At 44.5% G+C, this 17,946-nt stretch overlaps 2 protein-coding genes across 5 annotated transcripts in view; one reads left to right on the top strand and one right to left on the bottom strand.

Moving 5' to 3' along the window:
- Positions 1-58: 58 nt before the first annotated feature.
- Positions 59-13,924, bottom strand: LRRC51 (leucine rich repeat containing 51). 4 transcript variants are annotated; one of them, XM_043906204.1, is made up of 6 exons: positions 13,812-13,924; positions 7,009-7,093; positions 6,281-6,418; positions 1,986-2,209; positions 938-1,086; positions 59-655 (listed from the first exon to the last, which is right to left on the bottom strand). In XM_043906204.1, the coding sequence occupies exons 3-6, from the start codon at positions 6,360-6,362 to the stop codon at positions 514-516; spliced, it is 597 nt and encodes a 198-aa protein (XP_043762139.1). In that variant the 5' UTR covers positions 6,363-6,418; positions 7,009-7,093; positions 13,812-13,924; the 3' UTR covers positions 59-513. The 4 variants fall into 4 exon arrangements, with proteins under 4 accessions (XP_043762139.1, XP_043762130.1, XP_043762158.1 ...); XM_043906195.1 differs by having other exon boundaries at positions 13,689-13,814; XM_043906223.1 differs by having other exon boundaries at positions 1,986-2,191; positions 13,689-13,814.
- An 83-nt stretch (positions 13,925-14,007) lies between these two features.
- Positions 14,008-17,946, top strand: part of NUMA1 (nuclear mitotic apparatus protein 1) — a 71,609-nt gene continuing 67,670 nt past the window's right edge. The window contains exon 1 of the mRNA XM_043906032.1: positions 14,008-14,130. The gene's annotated coding sequence lies outside the window, so the exon portion shown is untranslated. The remainder of the gene's footprint in view (positions 14,131-17,946) is intronic.

Genomic DNA, 17,946 nt, shown 5'->3' with positions numbered 1-17,946 from the left:
ACGGAGTCAGCAGACACACAGTTTCAAGCAGAAGATTGTTTTTATCAAGAGAAATCTTAAGCAGAAGATTGTTTTTATCAAGAGAAATCTTAAGCAGAATCATAACACGCAAAACATGAGCGAGGAACTACTCTGATCTGATTGAAGTGGGGCGTCCAGAGGTCACAGCCCATCTTCCTGGCCTCCTTTCACGGAGGCCTCTGGGGCATCTCCACAGAACCTTGGTGCTCTGCGAAGCAACTCTGACCTCAGGATATCTGAACTAAAGAGTACCAAAGGTCCCAGATGGGTTAGATACATTTCCCAGGGCTATGCCATCAGCTGAGGCCAGCAGGCCTTTCTTTCCATTTCCTCCTCCTTTCAGTGATGTAAGACCAGAACATGATGCTGGTTACCTGATTTGGGGGGCATCTCTGCGTGGGACAAGGTGATCTGCCGAACAGTTCAAATCATTTATTGTCAAACCAAACTGGCCACCCTCAGGCCTTTAGGACTGCTGGGGTCCTGGGAACCTCAGAGTGCGTTGTGCTTGATCCGGACCTTCTTCGGTTTGATGTTCATGCGTTTCCACACTTCAGCCGTTGTGCGGTCTGCTTTGGTGACCCCACTGAAGTCGAACGTGGTGATATGGGGCAGGGTGCACAGCACATATTGCCTGTGGGGAAGACTCGGGCTGGGGGCCGGCCCCCCTTGTAGGACCCCTTTCCCCCTCCACCAGTCACTCTTGTCTCCCCTGACTGCAAGGAATGGACGGACTTGAGTAGAGTTTGGAGGAGACTGGATTTATCCTGATTGGCTGCAAGAAATGCCTAAAGCCTTCTACTCCCTTCCCCGGCCCAGGCAGAGCAGAAGGATGGTGTTGGGTTTCTAACCCTAGCTCTCCTCCTTTCCCTCATGGGAGCCCAGCTGGAGCCCACATCCAGCGCGGGGGACTTACCTATACCCCTTCTCCTCTTCAATGGGGTTCCCGTGCAGGGTCAGGCTCCGGAGCCGAGGGAGGACAGCCAGCTTGTTCACTTCTCCAAGGCGCTGGATGCTGTTGCCATGGAGATAGAGGACACTCAGGTTGAAGAAAGTTGTCAGGACCTGTTGGGAAAGGAGACTGGAAGCTAGACTGGACAAAGCCCTGTATCTGTGCTCAGGACTGACTGGTGGCCAAAAAGGAAGAGTTTGGGGAACAACTTGTCACCTCACAGCCATGCTGGATTGAGATTGACTTTAGCATTTCATTTACCTTTGAAGGGGTTCAGGGGCACCACACTGACAGCACTGTGATCCTAGGGGCAGGTGGTACGGACCTGGGTCCCACCGCTGCCACTGACTTGGCAGGCGCCTGTGTGCTCTCCCGGAGCCTTAGCTGTCCCTTCACTGAAGGCCATTCCAGCTTTAGTGTTGTAAGATTCTGTCACAACAGGGGACAGCACCTTGCTAGGTACATCAGAGCTTTTAAAAGAACTGTTAAATTGAGATCCCTGCACCTGGGGAACCAGTTTCCAAGTCATATGATAGCTCCTGTCTTTCCTACCATAGAACTTAGATGAAAAGAGGCCAGTTTTGTTTGTTCCTTAACAGAGTTCATGGACAGTATCTGCTGTTCTTTTAGTGACTACCTCTATTGAAGAACTCGGCACAGAGCACAGTGGGTGCCCAGTAAGCTACAATTTTACTTTAGCCTCCTATGTGAAGGCTTGCTGTGTGCTGGTTGCTTTTCATACGTTTTCATTTAATTCTCACAAAATGTTTATAATGCTGGCCTATTTATCCCCATTTTTCAGACAGGGACGTTGAGGTTTTCAAAGGTTAGGAGCTTACCTCAGGTCACAAAGTCAGTAAGAGGCAAATCTAAAATTTGAACCTATAACTGTGTGAGCCCACAGCCATGCGCTTTGCACAGCACCATGTTGCGTTGCTACTTCCTTGACATGGGAGGTGGAGAGGCTGGGGGCTGGACAAGGTGGCTTCGGGCCCGCCCTGACTGGACTCACAGGATCAATGGAAGTCAGGTCATTGAAGGACAGGTCGATCCAGGCCAGGTTCTCTGGATGCTCCAGGAGCTGTGAAACTGCATGGTTGAAGTCTCTCAGGTCAGTGAGGACATTGTTGTTTAACCGCAGGGACTGGGTCATTGACTTCCCCGACCTCGCGTGCCTTACTGGTCGTAGCCCTGTCCGGGGCTCCTCGCTTAACAGATCTGTGGGCACAGAGTGAGCTTTGGGTGTGTTATCTTTGCTTTTCTGGCTCTGGGGGGTGGGAAGGGACAGAGCTGGGAGGACTTGTAGCTAGAGGAGCTGGTAGGGCCATAACCTCATGTTGTGTCTTGTGCAATTGCATGCACTGTCCCACAGGCCCCAGCCGTTAGAGGGAGCTTGGATTAAGGGCCAAAGACTTCCCATCCCAAGCTCTTGGTTTGGGTCACATGCTCATGTCATGTCGACTGTCATTGGGTTCTCTGTATACCACCCCTGTGGGAATTGGAGGGAGGCACATTTCATAGATGAGGAAACCAAGAACAAGAGATGGACCTGAGCCAAGATGCTAAAGCACAAAATCCAGAATTATCCACCAGCAGACCCTATAGAATTTCACTTCTAGAATTTCACACTCTAGATGTCCTCCCCCTTCTTCTGTTAATAGTAACTATGTGCGTCATACTGGACATACAATGGTGAACAAAAGGAGCAAGAGGCTCTGTATGGTAATAGAGCAGGGGTGAAGCAGATGTTTGTGTCTTGGAGGAGGTCACGTGAGCAGAATGAAAGCAAACAGTCAATTTAGTATGATAAATGCTCTTTAAATTGTGGAAGCACAGGAGAGGGGCTCCTAACCCAGTCTGAGAGCTCAGGGAAGTTTCCTAGGGAAGGGTGAGCCTGAGCTGGATATCTCAGTGGGTGAGGAGACATTAATCAGGCAAAGAAGAGTGGAAAAGGTGAGAAGAGCACTAGCAAAGGCACAGAGGTATGGGATAGCAGGGGCACACACGTATGTGCTGTGCAGGGGGGCAAGGAGCCTTGAAGACCAGGTTGAGTGTCTTAGACTTTATCCTGTGGGAGGTAGGAAGCCACTGGGGGGTTGAAAGCAAAAGATGATTCACATCTTTCAGAAATGAGAGATCACTCTGAAGCTTCCATTATGGCTCTTTCAGTCATCCAAGCAAGGATGAAGGGGACACACAGCATGACTTGACGGTTGACTAGAAGTAAGGGTAGAGTAATATTCAAGGGTGTCGCTCAGTTTCTTGGTATTTGGGGAAATGTCAGTCCTACGGGCCAATGTGGGATGAAAAGGAGAAGCATGGTTGGGAAGGTGGGAGAGAAGTCAGTGAATCACCAGGGCAGGGCAGGGAGAACCAGGACAGGATAGTTTTAAAGATGCTCAGGGAATCCATAGTCTGTAGGAGTTGCAGGGAAATAAACTGAAAAGTAATTTTGGCAATTCAGAAGTCATTGGTGACACTGTTGAGGGTTGTTTCAATGAAATGACAAGGGCCTGGGGGCAAGCTAGATTGGAGTGAGTTCAGGAGCAAATGAAAGGTAAGGCAATATAAACAGGTGGTATGTATAAACAGCACCCTCAGAAAGTTTGAGGAGGAGAGTTGGAAATAGAGCAATTTTTTTTTTTTTTTAAGAGTGATCTTAGAACCTATCTATATGGACCCTTTCCCTTCTTCTTTTTTTTTTCCAACAGATAAGGTCCTGGGAGAGAATGGGATCTTAGAACCTATCTATATGGACCCTTTCCCTTCTTTTTTTTTTTTTTTTCCAACAGATAAGGTCCTGGGAGAGATTGGGCTCTGCCCAAGCTCACAGACTTGTCAGTGGCAGAGCCAGAACCACTCATCAGCTCAGCTGAGGTGATTAGATGTTTCCTGTTGTCCCTATTATGCCTTTAGTTACTTGTCTAAAGCTGCCTCCCAGAAAGGAAATATTTAGTATTTTCTGAACTGGTCAGCTTGTCTTCAACCTCCCCTCAGCTCTGACTGGACACACCTCTTCCACCCCTGCCCAACTTGAACTCAGCTGCAGGTCAGGCAGCATCCACCAGATGGCTCTCTCTCTTAGTCCTGGAGTGAGCAGAACCCACAGGTGGGCCTGAGGTTGGGGGGAGGTGGCAGAAGGGTCCTGTCCTGGAGGAGAGTACCCTAGCTCATGAATAAACTAATCCTGACCCCCTGCCTCACATCTCCTGACTTTGAACCCTGAGATGAAAGAGGAGTAAAAGTTAAGATCGAAATAAACCTGCATATGGACTAGTCTCCAGTTTGATGAGGCTGTGGCTTGGGAATACCACCAAGCATGGGCTGATCCCTAGCTGAGGGGGAGCCCCGGGGATGGCATTGCCTAAAACTTGAGGCTGCCTGGGGTTGCTGTTATCACAGGTGGAGGAGGGAGTCCAGGTTGCTATGGGTTACTGAGACTCAGACTCCCATCACAGCACTGCATTGCCTGAGGATCAGTCAAAGCTGCCCTGTTCAGAGTAGGCCAAGACAGGGCTGGAAGCTGGACCAAAATGCCAACATTCAAAGAACTGGGGATTGTCTAGCTCCAGGATGATCTGAGGAAAACATAATCTGTCTTCATATTTCCGGAAGGGTTGCCGTGCAACTTTCCCCATATGTCCCCAGAGGGCAGGAGTTAGTCTGATGTGAAGAACTTCTGTATGTCATTCCTCACCCTGTAATGGAAGGGTTGGGAGCTGTGTGGTGTGGGACTCCCTAAACTGTCGGAGTGGTTAGAGGACTGTGCATTGGAGGTGGTAGACTGGTTGCCTTCCAAAGTCACTGTCGTTTCAGATTTTATGCTCCATATATTAATTCAGGAAATTGTGTACAAAGATCCCCCAAACTACCCTGTCCTCTAACCCCAATCAATTCTAAGTAAATACACCAAGTGCTGTGGAGAACCCGAGGGGCCTGGCCTTTTGGGGCTTAGATGTACCTCTATGCTTCTCCCTCCCTCACTTAGCAAGAAGCCCCATGCCTGGCATATGTATACAGACCTACACACAGATATGTAGAAGTGCTTAATCATAGTTAGCTGCTCAATATTTAAGTACTGAAAGGGCATCTGTACAGATTACGTTTTGTGCTGTGCAGTTATCCTTGGTCATAGTAACTTCTCTCCTCATTCTGAGGACACCATTGAGGGCAAAACTACATCTCCTCACTCAGAGCTAGGAATTCCCAGGCTAGGTAGGAGTCATACTTCCTTCTTCTTCTGTCACCTCAGCTATCTTGTGCATAGCCATTATTTTAGCTAAAACCCTGTGGAACATGGACTCCCATTAGTCAGAAGTGACAGCGTGCATAAGTAGGGAAGATCACAGCCAGCGGGTATGTGAGAGAGAACAAGGAGGAGTTACTGTTGTGACTGATGTCAACCCAAGTTGTAAGTACCCTGAACCCAAACCCAAGTAGTATCCTGTATCCTTGATAACTATTCGTCTGCTTCTTGAACTTAAAGGTGGCCGCTGATTACCTGAGAGAGACAACCAAAGCCAGGTAATGCGTCTAGGATGGGCCAGCCTGTGTTCTGTGAGGGCAGGTGTACTGATGTGTTTATGAGAGCAGATAACAAAGACAGAAGAACTTCCCTGGGAAGAAGCTTATTACCTTGAGAATATGATCTTGCTGAAGCCTCCCTCTGTCCCCTCCTGAGAGGTACTAACTGCCCCCTTAGAAACACACTGAAAGATAAAATGAGCGTGGGCAGTGCTGGAACATGCAATAAGTGTGGGTGATAATGGAATAAACTTGGATATGACCAGAGTGAATATAAAATTTGTCAATAACTATTTAGACTGGAAACATGCCAGTTTGTTAGTAACAAGACCGTGCATGTTTCTACCGGTGATCAGGACAGGCTTGTGTTCTGAGACAGGAGAGTAGGTTCTGCCTGTTGACTGGGATGCTGAAGCAGCCTGTATTTTTCTTCCATTAGTCTCTTCTCTCCAAATAAGAAATGGAGAATAAAACTATCAGCTGATAGACTAGCTCCCCAGTTTTCTTCCACCTGACTTTCCTGCCGTAGCCTGGATTCTTTTGAAGAGCATCAGTTACCCTAAAAGTCCCCTTGGTTCCTTTCAGATGTGCTGATTTTTTAAAAGGCCAGATTCTTCCACTCCCACCTCCCTACCCACTACTACTCCCCAAAATGGTGACAAAAATCCCACAGGCTTATAGGAAGAATCTCTTTAGGCTTTTAAGTAAAAGGCTGGTTTCTCCTTAGGGACCACACCCAGCCTGCTGCCATGGTTAGTGGCATGCTGTGCTCTGGGGGCTGACCTTGGGTCACGTGGATGCTTCGGAAGGAGTAGTCAAGAGGGGGCTCTTGCACCGAAGTGTTCATATAGTTCCGTTTGTTCATAGCTCAGGCCATCGTTTGTCAGGTGTAAGCATGGGCCCTGGGAATCCGGGTTCAGCCTGGGAGGACAGAGAAGGACTGGTGTTCGGCCCTCGGGTTTTCCCCAGAGCCCTCCACCCTAGGTTTGCGTGGCTGCATTTCTACTTGAAGATCCCAATCTTGATTCCTTGCATTTGTAGGGCACTTCCTACTTCTCCGAGCACCTTCACATCCCTGAGAGTTCACTGACAGTTAAAACACCCACTTCTACTTTCCAGACGAAGAAACTGAGACCCCAGGGTGAAAGCACTTGCCCAGAATTAAGCCAGTGAGTCAGCTGTGGACTGCCATCATAGTCTCCTGAATCCTACTCAGACCCTTCCTGCTACTCCACAGAAGTTACCACAGAGGCTGTCTTGATACCTATCCTCTGGTGACATCAACTGGGCTGTTCTGTTGCTTAACAAACCCCTGAGGGCCTGTGGTGGATTTGGTGTCCGCCAGCCCTTTGCAGCCTAACACAGATGGGGATTTGCTACCTTCTCTGCTTGTCTGTCGGCCCCGTCATCTTTCCATCCAAAGACCTTACTTTCAGCTACATCCTGAATGTAGTTGTACATATATAAACACACATACACATAAAACCAGAGTCTGCCTCACTCTCACTCACCTGTCACTGATGCCTGAAACTCCACCATTAGGGATTCATTCCTTTGGGTTCAGGGATTGTTCCCTGTTAAAATGGAAATACCCCCCTGAGAGGGGTGAAGAGTGTTACCGTCATTTACAATGTGATGTGAATTGTCTTATCAGATCCTTTCCAGTTTGTTAGCTCAAATAAAGCTGAGAATTTTTCCAGACTGGGCAGAGCCATGAGACCACCGCTCACCTGGGAAGAGGAGAGCTGACACTTTCCCAGAGGGGTTTGTATGTGGCACAAACAGAAGATAAATAGACTGACAAGTATGTGTCCCAGTCAACCTCCCCTTCTCACGCCATCCACTACTGTCACCTTTGCGTTTACTACTTGTTTTCCAAAATGATTTGAGGTATTTAATGGTAATAACACACTCATGGAAAAGGATGATTTGTAGAAAAGAGCTGTCCTGACAGAAATATAATGAGCGTCACAAATGCCGGCCATGTGTGTAGTTTTTGTTTTCCCACATACATAATTTGAATTTTTCTAGTAGCTGTATAAAGAAAAGTCAAAAGAAACAGGTGAAATTAGGTTTAGTAATATATTTTATTTAACCCACTATGTCCAAAATGTCATTCAGCATATAATCAATATTAAAAATTGAGATACTTTACACTTACAGCACATCCCAGCTGGAGCAAGCTACCTGTCAAGTGCTCAGTAGCCGCATGTGAATACAGGCTACCATACTGGACAGTATGGATGCAGAAAATGAAAACATGGAAGAGAAAGATTAGAAGCCAGAATAAAGGAAGTGAGAGAGATGTACCAGGGAATTAGAAAATTGTGCCTCTACTTATCCCCCAAATTCCTGGAAGCTAAAGCAAAAGGGGGAAACTTAGCATACGTGGTTCTCATCATTTGATTCAAAGAAACAAATCATTTGTACACAGAGACAATGAAATTCACAAATGTTATTAACATGGAATTTCTCTTAAAAACCACCGACCTTGTAGCTTGTAATTCAGCTTAAGCTTAATACAGTCCAGGTAAATTCCTTTTTTGGTGACTTAACATGTGCAAGGATAGAGTTGAACAGGTTTAGAGGAATGGAAAGTGAATTTCTTCCTCTCGAAAAGCAGCAGCCTCAGGAATTCCCTGGTGGTCTAATGCTTTCACTGCTGAAGGTGCAGGTTTGATCTCTGGTTGGGGAACTAAGATCCCACAAGCTGTGCAGTGCAGTCAAAAAATAAAATACATATAAACAAGTGAGATCTGTCAGCATGCTTACAGGTTAGGGAAAAAAGCATTCTCAATTGAGTTTTGGGAAAGTGCTGGCTTGAGTCACTTGACAGCTGAATTGTCTGTCAAGTGTGGGACGGACCTGATGGGCATGGGTTGTCAGTTGGGAGAGCTGAATCTTTGGATATCAAATCTACAGACATGACAAAAACCACTTTATTCTTTTGTAGAAATACAGGAAGGTGGCTTGTGTTCTCAGCTAGACTTGAGGACCCACAACGAGTTTGATGCCTCTGAGTAAGACTGGATATTTTCTCAAAGTGAGTCCTTTGTTGGAACCCCAGAGTTCAGCCCTACAGGACATGGATTTTAGCTTACAGTATTTAAGGGCAGATTTTTATCATTAGTCTCCTTGACCATCAGAGAACCTCAGTGCAGTTTCAAAGGGCTTCTGAATTTGTGCAGCACCAACTCCTGGTGCATTTTTCTGGAAGAGTTAGTATTAAAAAATGGAGCCCCAGTAGTTGGATAAACAGCCCATTGGAAAGAGTTATTAGTCTTCTCCATTTAAACAACAGCTCAGGCTGTGAACTAGTATTGTGTCTTATTCATCATCTAGTACAGGACCTGGCTTACACACACTTGGGAAATGTTTGTGGGAGGAATGAATGAGACACTGCCAAATACAAGGATTTCTGTTTTGGGAGTGTTGATGCTAAACTGCTCTTTCTAACAATTGGCTTCAAGATTCAGCTGTTTGAGTCCACACCTCATTCACAGTAAGATATTTAATTCAATTCTTTGAACATTAGTTGAGTGCCTGCTGTTCTATGCCTGACCAGAAGGAATGAAGCCAAGATACAAATAATAGGACCCTGTCTGTCATGAGTAGAGGAAGGCCTGCTGGGTTGCTATTGATTGTAGAAACCAGCCTGCATCCAGTTCTAAGAAACAGCTGCATACTTAGTGAATACTCTTGTGTTTCAATACTCAGTTCTAGTGTACCCTCTTTGAAGACTTTCTTTCCAAATAAAATTGATCATTGTGTCCTGTGTTAACTCCCTGGATGAACCTTATCATGGTCTCCCCTGCATCCATCTCTTTTGCCCTCTGACTTTAATAGTTCCATCTGACGCTTGGTTCGGCCATGTGACTTGCTTGGCCAAAAGGATGCTGGTAGACATGAAGCAAACAAGCTTAAAGAGAGGACCTGCCCTCATGCTCTTTGTCAGTGCCAAGAGAACACTGCTGGCCTGCTGGAGGGATATGAGAAACACGTGTAGGTGAGATACATGATAAAAAGAGCCAGCAATCCCAGGTGAGGCCATCCTAGACTAGCCTATAGCCAGCCTACCCCAGGTGAAGATCAGGAAAGTCACCGAACCCACATGCGACTGCAAACACATGAATGAGTCCAGCCAAGACCAGATGAAACACATGGCTGACTCAGAGACCTGGGAGCAATAATAAATGTTTATTGTTTTGAGCCACCATGTTTTTGGATGGTTTGTTATGTAGCAGTAGCTAACAGATACATGCCCCCACTGTACTTTGAAAAAAATTTCATCACAGCCTGTTTCCTCAAATGTAAAATGGACACAAACCCTGTCTTGAAAGCTGTTGTATGTCCTGTAACAGATGTTCAATAAATAAAACCGGTTGTTCTCTCTGTACTCTTAAGCTTGAGGACAGGGACAGAAAGCAGACTTCTTTCTCTCTTCCCACCTTCCCACCTACCCTGCACTGAGCCTGAGTACTCACTAAAGGCTTGATGGACAAATGGATAAATAGAAAAATGAAAGAATAAAAGAATAAATGAATGATATCTTCAAGGTGTCACATAGTGAGCCTTGAAGTGACATATGTGAGGAGAAGTGTCAAGCTGTAAGGTTGCCTTATTCACTCCAGTGGCTGTTTTTGGAGTCTTCAAAGCTGCTATTCAGCCTCATGACCAAGAGCTAGTCAGACCCTAGTGTCTTCCTCATTTGTCTACACTAATTAACTTGATGAATGACAGGGTTAGGGGCATACCTACTCTGTTTTGAAGTTTTTCTTCTTGCAACTGGAAACATCCTTTACTGTTTTTCAATTTTGAAAGTTAACATGATAGCTGAATGAAGTCAAACAGAATAGAGAGGTACACAGAGTAGCAACTAAAAGTGTGACTCCCCATCTCACTCTCCAAGAGCGCTCATGATTTACAGTTTGGGAATATAACCTCCTATAAGACACACATAACAAAATTATATATTTTAAAATGAACCCATTCTGTCTATTCCTTTGTAAACCTACTTTTTTTCCTTTTCAAATTGTTGTAGATTCTTTTATCCTTTTTAATAGCTGCAGAGTGTTCCACAGAATTTGTGTGTAACCTACTTAATTTAACTTTATTTAATCAATCCTAAGCTGATGATGGAAATTTGTTTTCAGTTTGGGGAAACTGCTGACAATTGCAATTTGATTTGTTGATAGCCTATCCCTTCCCTCTCAGGTAAGAGTAGCAACATGATGGCCCAGGAAGCTTTGAGAAATATTCAGATGAACAGATCTGATAGGAGATTCAACAGCCTAGCCCCAGTAAGAGCTATTTATGGGCTACAGGTGGAAGGAAAATTGAAGAATGTCATGAAAAGTCTGCCACATAACCTAATGTATTCTGGGAAGATATATCTCCAGGTACCAAAGGGAGGCCCCAAATTCAACCTGGTTCTTGCCCCTCCTCCCCCAACAAACTACCATTTCTTACCCTCACCTCCAATTTTGCAGTCCAGCCAAACGCAACTACTCTGAGTAAGTTTCCTGCGCCTGCCTCTGGGCTTCTGTACATCCAGCTTTCTCTGGTGTACAGTTTCTTCTTTCTGCTGTGCTAATTTTTAATGACTCAACTCCGGTTTCCCTTTTTTTTTTTCATATCCAAGTCTGGGTGTGCAATTTCTCTTCTGGCCTCCCATCACACCCTTTATTTACCCTTGGTAGCACTCATAACACAAAGATTATCTCCTTACTACCTGTGTTTACATAAACTCCACTGGGGCAGAAGCCATGTTTTTCTCATGGCTGTATCCCTACAGTGGTGGCAAGAGTTATTTAGTTGCTTAATCATGTCTGACCCTTTGTGATTCTATGGACTATAGCCCACCAGGCACTTCTGTCCGTGGGATTTCCCAGGGAAGAATACTAGAGTGGGTTGCCATTTCCTTTTCCAGGGGATCTTCCTGACCCAAGGATCAAACCTGCATCTCCTGAATTGCAGGCAGATTCTTTGACTACTGAGCCACCAGGGAAGCCAGTGGTGGCAAGTAGTAAGTACTTATATATGTTAAACATTGTAACAGTGAATAATACTATAACAGAGAGGGACAGAAAGTTGCTATAATTGAGGGCTCTGAGCTGGTTTGGGCTCAGTCAGGGGAGCTATTCCAGAAGTGACTGCAAGAAATCTGAAGGATAAGTGCAAATAACTATGGCATAGGGAAAAGATGAACGTTTCAGGAAGAGAGAACAGCATGTGCAAAGGCTCTGTGGTGAGTGGTTTCTTGGAAATTTTGAAGACATTAAAGAAGGTCATATAACCGGAGGGAGAACGGGAAGGAAATGTATGGTTAGACCGGAGGTTGGAGAGGTGGGCAGGAGCCAAGTTGTTGCTGCTGCTAAGTCACTTCAGTTGTGTCCAACTCTGTGTGACCCCATGGACGGCAGCCCACCAGGCTTCTCTGTCCACGGAATTCTCTAGGCAAGAGTAACTGGAGTGGGTTGCCATTTCCTTCTCCAGGAGCCAAAGCTGAGATGCTGCCTAATGCTTAGAGCAGTAGGAAGCCCAAGGTATATTTTTAACTGGGAATGTTGTGGGGGAAGTGAACAATATCAGATTTACATTTTGAAGGGTTAGTCTGGTTGCAGTATGCAAAATGGCTGGGAGGGAAGGCAGGAAGGATGTGATGGGAGCTAGGAGTAGAAAAAAAAAAAGATATTTAGAAGTAAAGTTGACAGGATTTTATAATGGATGGGAATGGAAGAGGTATTAAAGATAACTCTTGTTTTTTGTTTTTTTTTACTTCTGTAATGGTGGATACAGGTAAGACACTGGAAGAGATCCTGGCTTGGAGTACATAGAGATTATGAGTTCAGCTGCAGACATGTTGAGTTTGGGTCTTTGAGATATCTGAAGGAGCTGTTAAAGATGCAATTGGTTCTATAGATCTGGAGCATGGGGATGAGGTTGGGCAGGGTTGGAGATACACACTTGTGTATTGATGCATATAGGGGGTAAACAAAGATGTGGATAAGACAATTCAAGAGGAGAATCTAGAGTGAGGTGGAAAGTTAGCCTAGGACAAAGCATGAGGGAGCTTTAAGATACTAAGTGATCAATCAGGGTCAGTTAGGAGTCAACCAAAAGCTAGCTAATCATGGCAGCACCAGACACAGGTGCTGTGTTAAGATTGTTTACTTCTTGTTTAGTTAAATCTGTTTGATTTCCATTGCTTTCAGTCTCTCTAGTTCCCTTCCCCCATTTAAACTTTCAAGGAAAGATTTGAAACTCATTCAGGGTGAAATGTCAATAATCCAGTGTAGGCTATAAAAGGGTCTTTTGCCCCAGGGCAGTTAAACTACTTCGAATAAGTCCTTAAGCTAGAGAGGCTGTAGGCAAGCTAGAGACTTGGCTGTAAGACGGCAACCTGGGGTCTAGTCCTAATTGTCACTGATTTGGTGTGTGGCCTCCAGCAAGTCACTGCTCCTCTGTAGGTTTCAGTTTTCCAATCTGTGATATCCTTGGCCTCACTAAGCTCAAAAGAAAGACTGGATGTGAAAGCACTAGGTAAGTCGCTAAATATAACAAACCTGTCATGAATACTGTTAAAAGGAATGAAGCTTTAACTGCAGAACTTGGAGAAGCAGACCACAGAGTGGTGTAGGGAGAAAATATAATTTAAGGACAGAACCCCTAATAAGTATGTGAGGGAAGATCCTGCTGACTCTCTGCAAAAGAGCTCTACCCTGGGGTCTTCCTGCTTGGAAGGAAAGGGGCAATTCAAGCCCCAGAAAGTTTCCTACATCTCCAGAATTACGGACTGTGATTTACTCTAATCCTACTCCCATGTTTTGAAGACTTAGTCGACCAGAGGAAAACCAACCACACGTTTGACGGCGTTTCAAATCTCCCAGGATATGTCAGGGATTTGAGACAGTAGTACTAGGGGGAGGGATCCCATCTTTGTGACCGGGGATGTTCTTAAGATCCCCATATCTGTCTGGGTTTGTTTCTCAGAACTCCCTTCCCTCCCCTCGCCCATCTATCCCACAAGGGCTTGTGTCTCGTTCACCGTGAAAGGGGTGAAAGGCAAGTGGGGCGGGGGTAGGTCTCAGGTTCCCAAGAAAGAAAGCTCTTAGTCTTGCAGTGTGCCCCTCCCCTCTCCAAAGAGTTCTTGTACCCTAGAGCAGGCTTCCTGTTTTCCCGCCCAACTCACCCGCAGTTGCTTCCCCTCCAGCCTCCGAGTCCACTATCTCACGGTTACTCAGCGCAACTCCATGGTAACTATTTACGTCACCACGTCCCCTCTAAGAGCCGTAGGCGCTGCCGCGATGCCTACCGGGAACTGTAGTTCCTCAAGGGAAGGGCTCCAAAGCCGCGGGTGGTGCTGGGATTTGTAGTTGTCTTTGCACTCAAGCCGCGGGCCAGGGTCCGGAAGTTGTGGCACCCTTTCCCCTTTCCAGTGGCCCTCACACTTCCTTTCCCCGGGTCCTTCAGGCTGCTTTTGCGTGCGACGCCAGTCGACAGGGGCCAATCGCAGGGCGACGCGAAGGGGCGGGGCCATAGTTTAAACTAATTGTGCGCTCACAGCGCTGGCGCGGGCCCGAGAAGAAGGCGATCCTGGGGAAGTGAGAGTCGGAGCGGGAGCGCGCGGCCAGGTAATCGGCGCGGGCCCGCTACTAGCGTGAGGCTGGGGCACCTGCAGGGATGCCCGAGTCTAAAAGAGGTGCTGAAGAGGCGGGTGCGGGAGGAAGCCCTCCTTCATAAGCGAGGCTGACTGGGGAGAGTCTTTCGAGGGTAACGTTTGTAAGGAAAGGGCCTTGTCCGAGAGGGAGGTGCCGGGCGTGCTTAGGGGGAGGGTCTGTTTGGGGGCGTGTCCGTGGAATTGTGTCGGGGGGTGACGCGGGTGTTGGTAATGCAGGTTCCTGAAAGGAGTGTCGCCGAGGGTTCCTGTAGTGGGGAGTCTTCGCCTATTATTGTTAACAATAGTGGTAGTAGTAATAATAAACATTTTCTGAGGGCCAACTACATTTCAGACACCGTGCCACACCCTTTATATGGATCATCTTTTTAATATTCCTAACAGCTTTATTATAGTTTATTACAGATGGGCCGCCTGAGATTTATGTTCACCTTGGCCCCGGTTACATAGCTCGTGCATGGTTGGCTATACTGGGGGTTTTTGTGGGTTGGGTCTAAGTGAAGGGGAGGGATTGTGTTGGCTGTGCGGGTCGTCTTCGACGAGTCAATTTCTTTTGAGTCTCACTTTTTTCATATGTAAACAAATGAATTTACCTGCCTAATCTACTTTCCTGGGGTTATGAGGGTCAAATCAGGTGGGCTGTTTCTTGCAAGCATCTTGGAGAGTACACATTTTTGAGTATAAGTGATGTGACTGCTGTGAATATATGGGAAGCTAGAGGGAATGTTCAAATCAGGTAAGGCAGCCTTCAGCCGGCTGGGTTGAATGTGTTCCCTCCCTTTCTGATCCTGTGTGGTATTTTCTCCTTCAGAGGGAGAAGCGCGGGTACTTCTTTGTGAAAGCTGCTAAAGTACTCTTTTCTTGGCTCAAGTTCAAGCAAATGACTAATTATAAAGCCTGAATCCTAATCCATAGACAAAACCTATACTCCCCCAAACTAGAAGATCTTAACCAAAAGCTCATATAAGGGACATTTCTATTTAGAATGTTATTTTTTTAAATTTGTGGAATATGGGAGTGGAAAGAATGCCTTGAACTGAGACTCACGTTCTAGAACTGTTAGGATGAGGGAGAACCCTGCCGCAGATGGCTAAACAGAGCTAATCAGGGAATGTTTTGGCAGCTTTGTCTAATTGATAAAACCCTATGGTCAGTAGATATGTTGGAGGCCATTTATTTCAGCATAGTGTACATTAAATAGACTCAAAATGAGCATTTCCAAGAATGAGACCACCCCCAAATGTTAGAACAATTCTAATAAATAACATAGTTTTGTGCTTTCAGTGGTTATTTCATTTTACCCATATATGTTTACTGTTTTGTCCATCATTCTTTCTTGCATTTTATTCCTTCGTTTTCATCAAATAGATGAATACATGCTTCTGATTTTTTTTTTATCACATTATGCAGCATGTCAGATCTTAGTTTTCCCACCAGGGATCAAACCCGTGCCCCCTGCAATGGAAGTATGGTGTCCTAACCCTGGACTGCCACAGAATTCCCCCTTCAGATGTTTTCTTAGTGAGAGTCTGTTAGTGGTAAATACTCTGTTGGAAAATGTCTTTAACTTCCTTATCAATCTTGATTGATAGTTTAGCTGGGTACTAGGCTTCCAATTATTTTTCCCCAGCACTTTGAAAATGTCATTTTACCGAAGTTATGGCTTTTTGTTGTTAACTCCTGAGAACTGTGTTCACAATTTAACTATTATTTCATTGTATGTACCCTGCCTTTTTCTCTGGTTCTTTTTAAGATCCTCTTTTTTGGTCATTTGTGTTTTGCAGTTTCATTACATGTGTGGATTTAATTTTATTCTACTTGGGCTAATAGTGATGCCTCAATCTGAGGTTTCATACCTTTCAGTTTTATAAAGATTCCCAGTCATTATCTCTTTATTTAAAAAAAAATGTTTTTCCATCTGTCACCATACAAAGATGCTATATTATAGACTCTTTTCCCCACACTGTACAGTTCATAATCCGTGACTCACTTATTTTGTTACTGGTAGTTTGCACCTCTCAGTCTCCCTCACCTATTTTTTTCATCCCCTCATCCTACTCCCTCAAGAGCCACCTGTTTGTTCTCTGTATCTGTGAGTCTTCCTATTTTGTTATGTTTTTTTCATTTGATTTTTAGATTCCAAGTGTAATTGAAATTGTACAATATTTTTCTATGTCTGACTTATTTCACTCACCTAGTACATGTTATCACGTGTACTCACCATCCATGTTGTCACAAATGGCGAGATTTCATTCTGTTTTGTGGCAGAGTAATATTCCATTAGATTATATGCCACACCTTCTTTATCCAGTCATCTATCCATGTGCATTTAGGTTGCTTCTCTATCTTGGCTGTTGTCAATAATGCTGCAATGAACATAGGGTGTATATATCTTTTCCAATTAGTGTTTTCATTTTCTTTGGATAAACACCCAGGAGTGGAATTGCTGAATCATATAATAGTTCTATTTTTAACTTTTTGAGGAACTTCCATACTATCTTCCTTAGTGGCTGCACCAATATACATTCCCCTCAGCAGTGCATGAGGACAGTTTTGTCAGGATTGTTTTGGCTATTCAAGGTCTTTTGTGCTTCCATACAAATTTTAGAATTACAGTATTTGTCTTAGTTCTGTGAAAAATTACCTTGGTATTTTGATAGAGATTGAATCAAATTTGTAGAATGCCTTAGGCTAGTATGCTCATTTTAATAGTATTAATTCTTCCAATCCATTAGCATGGTGTATCTTCCCATTTGTTAGTGTCATCTTTAATTTCTTTCACCAGTATCTTAAGTTCAGTTGCTCAGTTGTATCCAACTCTTTGCAAACCCATGGACTGCAGCAGGCCTGGCTTCCCTGTCCATCACCAACTCCTGGAGCTTACTCAGACTCATGTCCGTCAAGCTGGTGATGCCATCTAACCATCTCGTCCACTGTCTTTTCTGAGTACAGACTTTTTACCTCTTTAGATTTACTACTAGGTATTTTATTATTTTTGATGCAGTTGTAAATAAAAAAATTTTTTAAATTGTTTTCTTAATTTCTCTTTCTGATAGTTCTTTGTTAGCATATAGAAACAATAGATTTCTGTATATTAATTTTGTATTCTACAACTTTACTGGATTTATTAATTGGTTCTAATGGTTTTTTGGTGGCACCTTTAGGATTTTCAATACTACCATGTCATCTGCAAACAGTGACAGTTGTACTTCTTCCTTCCCAATTTGGTTTCTTTTTCTTGCCTGATTGCTGTGGCTAGGACTTCAAATAGTATGTTGAGTAAAAGTGGTGACAGTGGGCATCCTTGTCTTGTTCTTGATCATAGAGGAAATGCTTTCAGCTTTTTACTGCTGAGATGCTGTCAGCTGTGGGCTTGTCATATCTGGTCTTTATTTTGTTGAGGTATGTTCCCTATGGACTTACTTTGATGGTTTTTTTTTTTAAATCATATACAGATGTTGAATTTTGTTAAAAGTGTTTCTGCATTCATTTAGATGATTTTTATTCTTTAGTTTGTTAATACTGTGTTTTACATTGATTGATTTGTGGATATTGAACCATCCTTGCATCCCTGGAATAAATCCCATGTGATCATGGTGTATGATCTTTTTAATGTGTTGTTGAATGTGGTTTGCTAATATTTTGTTGAGAATTTTTATAACTATAAAGTGATACTGGCCTATAATTTTCTTTTTTTGTGTGATATCTTTGTCTGATTTTGGTGTTTGAGTGACGCTGGCCTTTAAAGTGAATTTGGAAGCATTGCTTTCTG

The sequence above is a fragment of the Cervus elaphus genome, chromosome 1, assembly GCF_910594005.1.
Source record: "Cervus elaphus chromosome 1, mCerEla1.1, whole genome shotgun sequence".
Taxonomy (NCBI): domain Eukaryota; kingdom Metazoa; phylum Chordata; class Mammalia; order Artiodactyla; family Cervidae; genus Cervus; species Cervus elaphus.
The sequence above is the reverse complement of the archived record's forward strand: the minus strand, read 5'-3'. Positions and strand labels throughout refer to the sequence as shown.